General features: G+C 38.9%; 1 protein-coding gene across 1 annotated transcript in view; it reads right to left on the reverse strand.

Annotated features, from left to right (window-relative positions):
* The window catches only part of smad3a (SMAD family member 3a), a 31,504-nt gene extending 26,874 nt beyond the window's left edge, over positions 1-4,630 (reverse strand). Inside the window, exon 1 of the mRNA XM_031290286.2 lies at positions 3,866-4,630. Within this exon, the coding sequence (XP_031146146.1) occupies positions 3,866-4,068 (203 nt within the window). The 5' untranslated portion in view covers positions 4,069-4,630. The remainder of the gene's footprint in view (positions 1-3,865) is intronic.
* Between the last annotated feature and the right edge of the window lie 9,183 nt (positions 4,631-13,813).

The following is a 13,813-nucleotide window of genomic DNA, read 5'->3' on the forward strand; positions in this document are numbered from 1 at the left end:
CAACTTTTATGCATTTCTTTCACATCTACTGCAGTCAGATTCACTGTGTTCACTCGGAAGGAATCACTTCACATGGGTAGACACTTGTAATGACATTTCAAACATGCTAAGAGGCTAAAAGCGCATTTAAAACTTGCCCGGTATCACTCTCCTGGGTGCTAACACTAGCAGGAGGATAACACGGTGTAGGCAACACCGATTGTTTTCATTTTTCTCCCTACTGACAGCACTCCAAATTTACATTTATTTAAAACAACAGAGCTACGTGCTGAAATCGACCGGAATGTCCTTTAAGGTTACGGACCTTTATCATCTTGGTTAAGGTTAGGTAACAATCACAGCCATCGCTAAAAGAAACTAACAAAGACTGTCAGTAGAAAACAGAACCAAAAAGCAGCCTTTTGTGTAAAAGTATGATGTTTTGTTGATCCATCCTCCTCCATCTACCTCTGACTTTGTGGCTATTTTCTACTTTGCTCAAGACACGCACAACAGTCACAATTTCTATGGCCACCGGAGGGCTTTGGAATATTTAGTTATTGGGAAGCTACAGTTAAACCACCTGAGAAATTAACCAACCCACAGGTATAACTGAAACAGACTTGGCTTCTGTTTATAAATACACAGATTCCCTTTAAATTAACTTTTTGTTTGTCCACCAGCCAAATGGCTAGTGAATGTTCAAATTTTACCAGCCACTCAATAGAGTACCATTGTTTTTTTGTCTGGTGAGTGAATCAAATCTACCAGCCACATGCACATTTTACCAGAATTTGGCTGGTGGATCGCGCTAATTTTGTACCCTGCATATCCAACCCTCTACCGGTCTGACGCATTTTACACACCAATGTTTGTGACTAACCCAAGTTTACAGCTCATAGGAAGAGAGGGTTTTAAAAGAAGAAAGGGAGAGAAAAAGAGGGAGGGACGGTAGGTCAACACCACAATCCCACAATTGCTCGTTGTTGAGTGACTAAGGCTTGGACAGGAGCCTCAGCATTCACTTAGCTTACTGCGCCTAAAAAAATTGAAAACAGCTGATTGTGAAAGCCACAGTGGCCTAAAGGCAAGTAAAGCAGTAGCCCTGCCCAAGTGATAGGCAAAGCCTAATACTGTATACTGTAAAAGCCTAGCTTTTCCAACTTCAAATGGGAATTCTAAAACAAAGTGACTGTGTGACTAATGTTTTTTTCATGGGACGCAGGCTTTATCTCCAGTGTAAACATGTTGGGCCATACACACACACACAGCCCACTTAACCACCCACACACCACCCACACCCAAAAATAACTTTGTCTGGACCAAACTCCCCAAGTTGTGATACCACGGCTTCTAACCAGACTGTCATGTTGTTTTAAAAATGTCATCTGGCAGGTCACAGCCCTTTAAAATTTGACAGCTGGCTTTCCCAAAGCTCCAAAACATTAAATTTTTACCACTTGGCAAGGTAAGTTTGACAGACAAAACTTACATGAAGGAGCTGCTCGGACAAAACCTGTAAACATCCTTAACTTTGTTTGACACAACTGGAAAACATTAGCCTTGAGACTTCAAAATCAGCTTCTGGTTTTTGGCATTCTAAGATATGATATCTGAATCAGCTGTGATGAGTAAATCGCCCGTTTTCCCTCTTTTCAGTAATGATAACCCTACCTTACATTCCCCCCAACAGATATTTGATCTGCTAATCCACCACCTGATGCAGCTATTGACTCAATCAATGCACAGTGCCGGCTTCCTTCAGCACTCAGCATCACGGAAAACCGTCATCAAGAGGGGTAGCGACGATGAGCCTCATTAGGGAGTACATGTGTCAGAGAGATAGGAGCTGACCTCCTCATGGACAGGCCTGAACACGCACGCAGCTGCTGTCAGTGAGCCAGAGCGTAGGGGAATTAATAGAAACAGCAGCTCTCCAGGGACACTGTTAGCCCACACTGACAGCCAGATCTGATATGGGGTCATCTTAATGCACTCTGCCTCTTCCCTTCTGCATTAGTGGTGGGATATATGAAACCTGGATCATGACAAACATTATTTAACTTTCCGGGTAGGCTTAAATCTGAATGCTGGCCAAGGCCTGAGCAAGCTGTGATATGCACACTTGTGGCAATAAAGAATGTGGGAGTGTTCTGCGTGGGGTTCAATTTTCATCTGACACACGGTATGCTTTTTAATCTAAATGACCCACACATGCAAGTGAGATTTTGTAGACTCAAGCAAATGTTGGAATGTTAGAGACTTAAAAAAATCGCTGTGAACATACACTCTGTTGCCAGTTTATGAGTTACACCTGACTGAAACTAATGTGCTCTAATATGACAGCCATGCAATACATTCTACTTTCATGAAGCTTATAATGTTGAGTTTTTGTTGAAACTGTTGAAGAGAGGTGTTGATTTAACGTTATTATAACTTGGAGACTGTAGATTGTGGGGCTGTTGAATTCTTTTGCACTACAGTGAGAGGTCTTAAGACTACAATCATTTAGGGCTTCAACTAATGATTGTTTTCATTAGGCTACTGATTCATCTGCCAATTATTTCCACAATTTATCAACTAATTGTTTGGTCTTGATGCCAGAAAATAGTTCAAAATGCCTTTTACACACACACACACACACACACACACACACACACACACAGTCAAAAGCGAGATGTAGTATTAAAATATATTGTGTCCAAAGCCACAAGATATTTAGTTTACTTTCATATATGACAAAAGTAAAACATCAAAACCTAACATTTGAAAAGCTGGAACCAGCAGGTGTTTGATATTAAAAAATTACTAATTTTTTGCCGATCAACAAATCGATTTATTGACTTGAGTTGAGTTGTACCCTCACTGATACTGTATACTGTACATGGGATGGACACATTTTAGCTAGGTGTGCTAAAGAAATGGCAACTGAACTGAGTGTATGTAATAGATGCTGTCATATTATGGCTCTACAAAGGCAATGCACACATTTGGAGTGTGATAAAATAGACAAAACCTTAAATTACACATTACTTGTATTAGCATGATGTTTATGAATTGAGATAAGTCAAACTCGGACTTTTGGTAGACATGGTCTTTGTTTACAAACAGCACCTCACCAGCTCTTACCTGTAACAGCCTTCCTTCAAGGGAGGAAAGTGAGTGCTTATAAGTGAACTGAATGGATTAAACTACGAGCAGTAATTTGATGTTGAATGCCAACGTTGATTATTTAAAATACTGTGTTGATAGACAAATGGCTGTATATATGCACTGAAAAGGAGACACAAGAGCCCAGCTCCACAGGCTCGCCTACGCACTAACACAAACCCACAGCGTTAGTAGAAAGCGTCCCAGATTAAGGCCAAGTTATATAACTTGGACTCCATTTGTGCTTTTGCATTGCATTAGGCTGCTGGCTAGTGATGCACATATTATATCCCCTTTTTCAACAACATGACTCCAGTTATATCTCAATTGTATCACTAGAAACTGCTGAAATTCTTTTTTCAGTTCACTTAAAGTGAAGTGTAACGTTACATATGATGGCATGGCAGCTAACTGACGCGATGATTTGCTAGCTATCCTTATGGACCACTGTTAGATAAGCATTGCATTAGCCACCTTATTGCTGTATAATTAACGCAAAGCGTGGAGTTTGAAATATTGAGGCGAGACAGGAAGTGGAAATGTCAACTTATCAGTCAAGTAAGGATGCCATTCATGTGCATGCTACAGTTAGCTAAATACTGGGACAACCTTCGAGTGTTCTGTAACAAAGCTGTAATTAAACGTTTAAACTGAAGTAACGTACCTACCTCAGCTAGCTAACGTTAGGATGCTGACTTTCCGGTCACTATCAACCCAGCGCACAAACTCTCCTTACCTCGGTATAGTGATGCATTTTGTGTTGATATTCTGGGTGGTGATGGCTTTCTCCAGTTCGTCTAGTTGCCCCGTCTTCTTGAGCTTCTTCACCAGACTTTTCACCGCTTTTTCACACCATTTCTCCTCCTGGCCGTTTTGCTCTCCCTTCTTCCAGCCTAAAAGTCTTTTGACAATGGGGGGAGTGAAAGGCAAAATTGACATCTTGGGTTCAGTTTAAGTCCTTCCAGTGTCGAGAAGTCCAGGCGGCGGTTTGGACAAAACACAGGAACTGCTCTTTAAACGGTCCAAACAGTGGATGTGAAAGTGATATCGATTAGCTAAAGATAAATTGTTGTTGTTTATTAAACGCCACACCGATGCACCCCAAAGTTAAATCCTCCAGTTTTAGTTCACTCTGTCTGGCTCAGGCTCAGCGGTGAACTGTGCACCGGTAGTCTGTTGCGCTCTGAATTTAGTGCTACTCCGCCAGGAAACCTAGTCCCGTCTGCACTCCTTTAAACCGGAGCTATTTTAAATACACTTAACACAACTCACACCCAAACTACGCCTTTAACTTGAACTATGTTTAAATATCTAAGTGAAAATAGGCTACTTTCTTAGTGTTTCTTTGCGGCTTAAACCTCCAATCAGAAAAGTTTTGATAAATTCAGAGTCATCCGCGGTGCTGGGTCCCCCGACTTAAGTCTGCAAGAAGTCTGCATCAAATGCAAATGCAGGAGCTGCTGCTGGGAGTCACAATTCAGGCTTTAGACTGCACAGCAGACCTGAGAGAGGCCAGTCTGAGCAGCTGGCCAAATGTGCTGCGCTGATATTGCACAATCCCTGCCTTTTCACTGCTATTGCTTGCTGATCAAATTGCATGTGGCTGTGCCTAAATGAGCTGTCACAATCACAAACATGCTCAGATCACTTGATTTAGTTATGTAAAACTGAGGAAAATGTGATTGCACTTATAAAGTGTGATGAATTTAAGTCCTTGTGCTCCTAGTGTTGATCTTTTGTGTGTGTGGGACGATTTAGGATATAGGGGTGCTATAATATATATAGGCTCTGCTTTTAAACATTTCCACAGCGAAATATGCTTTATTTATCCTTTGTGAATCTTCTTGAAAACTCCCGAAATGAAATCCTCCATCTGTTTCAGTTCATCTACTAATATAATTATAGTCCAAAGAGGGCCATGATGTTCTTACTTCCTTATTTCCCTCTACAGGGTAATAAAGTTGAGGTTTTTAACTTTAATAGGAAAATACACTCATTTCTTTCTTTATTCCATTTTCTTTTTGGAAGTCCACACACTCTTAATTATCCAACAGACAGTCACTTATTTTGCATAAGGATACATTCATGTGTGTATTTATTGTGAAAAGACTTGTGGGGTTTGAAATTCAGCATCTACAACACAATACTTTCCAGTAATTGCTACTGGGTTGTTTGTCTCCACATGGGTAAATAACTGCTCTAAATGGAAGGTGATAAATGTCATGCACACATGCACAAGCTGAGCCACCAACTTGCCTCAGCTTGTTAGAGATACAAACACAGGATGCCTACTCAATAAGGTGGCAGTTTGGTTTGCAGCGCGGCTCAGCCCTAAACCACAACCGTAGTCTGACATGCACACACACATATGCATACACCCCCTCCCTCACACACTCACTCACTAGTCCACACACACAGTGTCAAGGAGCCAAGTGCCAGATGTACAATAGAGTGTGTAACAGCTGAGCTCACCACAGAAAGTGATAGTTGGACAGTTTAGGGTGTGAGGCTGCCTTTGTTCTTCAAGCTTCAAAAGAAAGACTTTACTGCATTTAAAAGCCATTTCCAAACTTGGGAGTCTTATTTGCATGCACTTGAAAGAGTTGTAAAAGTTGTGAATGCTCTGCACAAAGAAGTTGGTGCACTTGCTGGCATTCTCCTTACAAATTCCCATTCCCAAGTAGCTTAATACATAAAGGAATTAAGGCAAAAGCAGAATAACTTGCATACTTAGGGCCCCAAAAAGGCTGTGAAAATATGCATTAGAACTATACTGAACTGTGTGATTAAGTCAAATTTAAGGAGAATGTATTGTCAGTTTTTTTTAAGAAGTGCAAACCTTTAATCAGCCTCCACTGGCATTTCACACTCATACAAGAATAGTAGCATTGATCTGTACTTACCATTTTTGGTTTGTGTGTCCAGGCGCATCGACCTGGGTCCAGCAGTCCCCCTCTCTGTGCACAGTGTGTAGTTTGTGCTAAAAATACAGCTGGCTTCAGACTCAGTAGGACAGACACTTTCCTTTTATCTATTTTGGTTACACAGCAGTGTATATTTGTATACCTGCTAAAGGCATGTCAAGGTTCTTCCTTCATGCTTACAATCAACCAACATATATATCTGATAAATAGATTCACACTGCATAATAATTTATTCAAATAAAAAAGTCATATACAATTAAGTAATTATTAAATATATAATCACATTTTAACCAGAGCTATCACAATCTTTTACATTACTGACCAGTGAGAAAGTTTTGGTTTTTGTGCTATTAGCCATCAACAGCTCCTCTGTGATAAAAATCAAGTCTGCAGCTGTAAAACACACCACTTTCTTCTCTGGTGTGTTGGCAGGCTGGAGGAGCGTGCTGCCATGTGTCACATGCTGAGGCCCCGCGGCCCTCTCGGCACCTGTTTACGCCCCCGGGGACACGACTGGCCAAGACAGCTGGTTTGTTTTGGAGAAGTGCAAGGCGAGAATGGGCGGATATGGGGGTGCAGGATGGGGGATGGGATTACAGATGGGCCGCAGTAGACGGGGTGTGGAGGGGAAGGGGGGCTTCTGTGAGAAGAATTACTGAGCACAAAAGGCACGTCAGCAAGACTGAATGGGCAGTGGCCGCATACAATCCGATGGTTGATAATGACATTGTGCTGGCTGGGACCTCAGGGGACTTGGTCCAGAGTGTGTGTGTGTGTGTGTGTGTGTGAAGTCAGCTGGTGCCCCCAATGAAGTAAAAAGGTCAGAAAGAATAGAAACTGTGGTTGTCTGAATGGATGTGATAAGGATGCAGATTTTGCCAACTTCAAGAGAAAATGTAAAATGTATCATTAACTAGTTGATTTTAATCCAATATACACTTTAAAGTTTCCCGTAAATAGCTTCAAAATTAGATAAAAAAATATTGACAGTTTGCCAACATCACATTTAACTCTTGTATCTGTATTTATCTTTTGTAGCTATACTTTTAGTGCATAAATTGTTACGTTATATTAAACACTACAATAAAACAGAAAAGTGTAGATATTTCCTGCATTTGTTTTATACACATTTAAATGTAATAAAGACAGAAAGTTCAGTGATTAAAGAAGTATTTCAGTAAGAACCTTTACTCTGCTAAGAGTTGCAACAGCACAATCAAAACAATACTTAATTACAAGTAAAAGCCTTGCTTCCAAATTTGTAGTAAAAACTCTTTCGTAAAACTACAGAAGTATTATCAGCTAAATTTACTTAATGTATCAAAAGTAAAACTGTTATATTGTTATTTATTACATTATTGGATTATTATTACTAATACATTCAAGTGTATGCAGTATTTTAGTGTTACAGCTGCTCAAGGTGGAGATAATTTCAACTCCTTCATGTGTTCACTAGTTTAATCTAATATAACATGATTATATGGTTTGTGTGTAAAACAAAAAACAATCTGCAAAGTAAAGTAGGCAGTCACAATAGCTCATACATGCATTTAGTGGTGTAAAAAGTACTATATTTCACTTGGAAATGTAGTACACAGGGAGTGTGTTGAGAAATAAAAGTGTTTTCACCGATCTTCTTAGCAATAACATGACACTGTTATGTTTTCTCTCTGAGAAAGCCATTAATCGCTCAACAGCTCTTGACATCTCCTCCAGCCAGCACATGGTGTACCAGAGGTTCAACATCAAAACCCTTCTACAGACACACACAGGCACGCACACACATACACACACACACACACACACACACACACACACACACACACACACACACACACACGCACGCACACACACACACACACACACACACACACACACACACACACATACACACACAGACACAGACACACAAACAAACACACACACAGACACACACACACACACAGACACACACACACACACACACACACACACACACACACACACACACACACACACACACACACACACTTCTCGGTTAATAAGGTGACAAATGCTTTGAAACTTCAGGCTATTGCACAACTCACTGTTCTATGAATAACAGGAAGACAGTTATTTTCCTTTCAGTGTAATTGCCTGTCGCTTAACAAACTCCTCAGTGGCAATCTGCATAAATGCAAAGCACATATGGTTACACTTTACTTGAAGGTATCTGCATGAGAGTGACATGACACTGTCATGAACGTGTCATAAACATTATAAACAAGTCATAAACGTTTATGACAAAAACGCTTCTGTCATTAAGTGTCATTCGGTTTTTGTCATGTCAAGTTATGGTTAGGGTTAGAGTTAGGGTTAGAGTTAGAGTTAGAGTTAGGGTTCATGTGTCATGACAGTGTCATGTCACTCTTATGTATATACCTTCAAGTAAAGTGTTACCGCACATATAAAGGTTTTATTTATTTATTAAAATAACATACCATGTACATGACACAATGAAAATAAGAGCTTCTGAGATCAGTTTAACTTTCTTTGTTTTGTTTTTCCTGGGTTAAACATTAACATTAATAACTTGTAGTTGCTATCAAATGTTAGTCCTTCTATTAGGTAAAAGGCCTCATATACAGAATCAATCAATTGAGGAGAGTTGGCCAGTTCCAAGCTTGTGTTTAAAATTTTGGTGGTGGTGGGAAACCGGTTTTGTTCATGATACAATTAAGATTTAGTAACAGGTGTTGAACAAGTGGACAAGTCAGCACACATCACCCATCTAAGTGAGAGGAATAAAGCCCTTTATGTAAGTGTATAATAAAGGTGTCATATATTAAGCCCATGTCTGTTCAAAATATTCTCAGAAAAAAATACTTTTGAGAAAAAAAACATAGTTTTGTGTCATTATAGTATTACAAATCAAAATAAGCTTTTTGGCTGAGTATGTTTACACATGCAAGGAATTTTGGGACATTTTGGAAAATTGCTTTCAATTTGCTTACACACAGTGCTGATTACAAATGCACAGTAAGATACAAATGCAGGCAAACAACAAACAAACAAAGCTAAGCAGACAATGTAATAATAATGTCTATTATTTGTAGGCAAGAAGTAATTAAAATATATACCAATATATTCTGTACATACTAGATAAAACATACATTATCTATATACAGATTACTAACAATGGATATACATGGCTGTTGGTCTGGTTGGTACTGTGCTACTGTGTGCAAACAATGCTTGAATAAATAATGTATGTATTGGCTGCTATTTATACAGAGGTGGTTGTCTGTCTATCACTGGATATCCTATATGTACAGTCAACGGTATAGTATATACAGCCAGGTTAGACCTACAGTGGACTTCAAAGAATATTGTGTGCATGTTCTTTTTTTAGTGAGTCAAACTAAATTCTGCTAATTGTAAAAACTAGACAATAAAGTGCACAAAGGAAAGGCAAAATAGTGTGCTCACATGTTGACATCTTGTAAATGCTCTACATTTTTCTAGTTTTGGTATTGTGTGTGTTTTCAGTTTCCAGTGGACAGCCAACTCAATTTTGTACTCCTTAATGGGAATTAAAAATGCTGGATCAAAGTCCAGGGTCGTAGCCAGGACTTTAGAAATAATGAGGTTCAGTTGGTTGCAATCTGTAATCTGCCTCTAAACTACACACTTGTCCTTTAACTGTTTAATAGTTTTATGTATATATTTGGTTGAGAGGGTGACCTCCTGTGATTGCTGCAACCCACAAAGGGAAATGGGTCAGTATGAGTGAGTACCCTGTAGTAACCAACTGGTACAGCGGAGTCATATGTGTGTTGCTCATCAGCACTGTGTGATTCTGCTGATGCGACTTCTCCCTGATACTATGTGAACACACATGAGTGGATCAAACACAAACACATGACTCATAGCACAGGTAGCTCTACTCTGGACCCTTTTATAGTCATTGTGACCATAATCTTTGTAACTGCAGAGAAAACTTTACCTCCAGTCTTTCTCCCCTCGAGCTATGACTCATCGTGTGGAATGACAATCCCAGAGATTACCCAGTGTTTCTACTATGACTGATTTATAAAACACAAGTTTGTCTTACAGTGCGGACTGAGGCACCACTGTCATGACTTACCTCTGAGTCATGAGCCACTATAAATGGCTGCAGTTCAATCCCTGTGAGAGCAAATTTCCTGTTGTTAGCATGCCTGCATAATCTCATTGATAGCAGACAGGATATTGAGTTGAGGTCATTCAGTTTGAGATGGTGTGCAAAAGCAAGAAGCACTGAGCATTGTGCCACATATGAGACGGCCATTTGGTATCATTTAACAACACATTTATCGGAGTACTTGGACTAATTTGGGATGTTGATTCAGAGTTAAAATTTCTGTTCATGTCTTTTTGCATCATTATCTTTTGTCACATTTACTCTGCTCAGCCAGGCTTTCCCAGCTGATCCTGGGATTTAAAGTGTTAACAGTGCAGCCTTCAGTCGTCTCCAACACTCCCCTTGGCTTTATTCAAACATTCCAACTTCTAACTTTTTTCACAACTAGGGTAAATTTTTACAGACATAAAAAGCATCTACAGTGTAACATCTACAAGTATGGGGGCGTCAAAAACCTAATAATAATATATATGTATATATTGTCCAAATAGAAAATTATTATAAAATTAATTAAACAATTTTAGGCAATGTCTCCCTGCCAGATAGGCACAAACTGTAAAACGTTCTCAGTTAGTAATTGATGTTCATTGATTAGGTATGACCAACCTAATAAATTAATATCAATTACTAACTGAGAAATTGAGAACTTGAATTGAGCAATCAATCAATACTCTTGAAACACCTGGATCTATCATCCTGTATGTTGGTTTGTCGTATCTCAATCACAAGCTCATATTAAGACGTTTCAGTGACCACACACATTATTATTTGACAAACTCTGGTTTCTTATATTCTTCTGACTGTGAGCATGTCATTTGTGACTTTTGAATTTCCCCTTGCGGAATAAATGAAGGCGTGTCTTCTTCATTTTCTTCTTCTTGTCTTTTTGGAAGAAAAACAAACTGTTAAATTGCGCCACCCAGTGGCAACATTAATTCATTACAAGCATGTGCACCTCAAGTATTTCATTCTCTGTAGCTGAGACAGAGAAGCAGTTAGACTTAACAGACTGTGTTTCATGAAGAAAATTAAACCATAATCATCAAAACTATCATGCTACCTGGCGAAAAATTAGACTTCATCAATTCTGGCCATCAAAATCTTTATCACGTTTATTCTGAAGGAGATGAACCACTGTGATGATCCCTCTGATTACATGCAACGTTAAATGAATTATGTCTACAATCATACTACAATGTGGAATGTGTTTGATACTGTCCACTGCACATCATACTTAACAGAACACTAAAGTGGATTAGATCGAGTAAAATTCCTATTTGAACCATAATTGCACATTATATCCCTGCATACCAGCTTCCCATTTGCATTTATATGACAACAAAACCCCTCAATCTCAGCTAACATATGCATGAAAGATCGAGCATTTGGTCACAGACCATTGCTTTTCTTTGTGGCTGATATAATTTCTCATTCTCCTAAGCCCTATTCACACACCCCTTGACATTATGCAAATAATGTCCCTGGGCTACCATTGTATTGCTGCACTTGAACAATATGAGTGAGAGGAGAGGAATACTATTGTTGCTGGAGTTGTTATCAAATTCCATGTTCCTTTAAAAATCTCTGCAGCTGATCATAATGTAGGGGTACAAACAAAGAGATCCATGTGGTCTGCCTAATGTTGTTTGGAAATGAGAGTCCTGTATTAACAACATGGAAATGAGATACTCACATTTGTGCAGCTCATCTCAATTTATTCCACCTTTTTTGTCTATTTTGGTCATTTTGATATAAATTCAAACATGATTACTAGATAGATAGATAGATCTTTATTGTCATTGTATGCGGTACAACGAAATTCTGTTGGAGACATCCTCTCCAAATAGCAGCATAGAGTAAAAAGTTTAAACTATATATATACACCAGCACATTCTCACCCAAGCACATCTCGCACATACACATTCATCTACACATACACTTTCATTCCATGTTCTCAATAAATAGCTAAAAACAGCCCACACTTTAATTTTGCACTAATTGTATTCTGTCTCTTTACTACATCTCAGCAATGTTATAGATTGTCTATTTCATGTATATTATGTTATCACCATACCACTTTCGCATATCCATCGACTTGGTTACACCTCACTTTGTACCGGCTTGAACTGCCTACTTAATCTGTACCTTTGTAGCCTATTGTATTCTGTTCTCCTGCACTATGTTGATTGTGAAACTATATGTTGTCTTGTACGCTTACACTTTTCTTGGCCAGGTCGCTGTTGTAAATGAGAACCTGTTCTTAACGGCCTACCTGGTTAAATAAAGGTTAAATAAAATTTAAAAAAAAAATAGTTTAGTGGTATATAAAATAATAAGTTTATACATTTAGATAGACAATTTCTTAATCATTAACAAACACTTAATACAATATATAAATGTTATGATGTGAGAAACAATAAACTGTTAAAATAATATACATTATAGCATCTATAATAATTAGTAAACGTTAATTATTATTTTGTTGTTAGTTAACAGTAAAATAATGATTAACTTATTTTTAATTAACTATCAATTTACATTTATAAGCAATGGTTATTATAAAGTGTTACCTAGTTGTCTTTAATAAATGTGTAGCAAGAGCAGTGTACGGATTTTCCTATAACTCCAACGCACCTGCACAGCAGGATTGTTGGATGTGCGAATTATTTCTTTAAAAATGCTTTTGACCCATTAAAATGATGCAATATCTACCTCTCTTCAAAGTAATGGCTTCAGTCTGGACATGAGCTGTGATCAACCAAAGAATGATTTTTACTTCCCAGATTCTCTATTTTAAGAATATTTGACAGGAATCTGAGAAACTTTAGAGAGAAATCATAATACTGTGTAGCAGAAATATTTCTTATTTATCTTTTTTTGTGACCCCTCCGACTTATCTTGGTACCCCTTCCACTCTTCATGAGAAGGATTATTTATTTCATGGTTAAGACTTTGTTTTAGGAGAAAGGTTTGAATTATGAGTCGGTGACCGTACAAGTAAGGGTTATGTTAAGGATTATTCATTTGGTAAAGCCCATTGTATGTAGCCTGGGAAAACCCTGATGAACTTCCGGCAAATTTGAGATTTGTTCTGCAAGTCCACTCTCAGTTACAACTGAGAAGGGTCTGGTGTCAACCAGGCGACATTGTATGACTTGTTACAATTGTGCCAAAAGATGGCAGCAAAAACCCAATTACACCCCACTGAACAAAGTCCATTCATAAATGTGAGGACCACACAAAACATTCAGTGAAGGATAGTGTTTCTGAAGAGAAAGTAAAGATATGGAACAGAGTCTGACTGTGTTTCCAGTCGTTATCTGGAGCCAGACAGTCTAACTGCCTGCCCTGCCTGTGTAACTGCCTGCCCTGCCTGTGTAACTGCCTGTCTGCCTGTCTGCCTGCCTGCCTGTCTGCCTGCCTGCCTGTCTGCCTGCTTGTCTGCCTGCCTGTCTCTCTGCCTGCCTGTCTGTCTGTCTGTCTGTCTGCCTGCTTGCCTGTCGATCTGTCCATCTGTGTCACTATCTGTCTGTATGTGGTCAACAATGCCTTACTGTATAACTACATCACAACAGGAAGAAGCGGATGCTTTATCTTTGCCACAATGTCATTCCCCATG

Source organism: Sander lucioperca, chromosome 3, assembly GCF_008315115.2.
Source record: "Sander lucioperca isolate FBNREF2018 chromosome 3, SLUC_FBN_1.2, whole genome shotgun sequence".
Lineage (NCBI taxonomy): Eukaryota > Metazoa > Chordata > Actinopteri > Perciformes > Percidae > Sander > Sander lucioperca.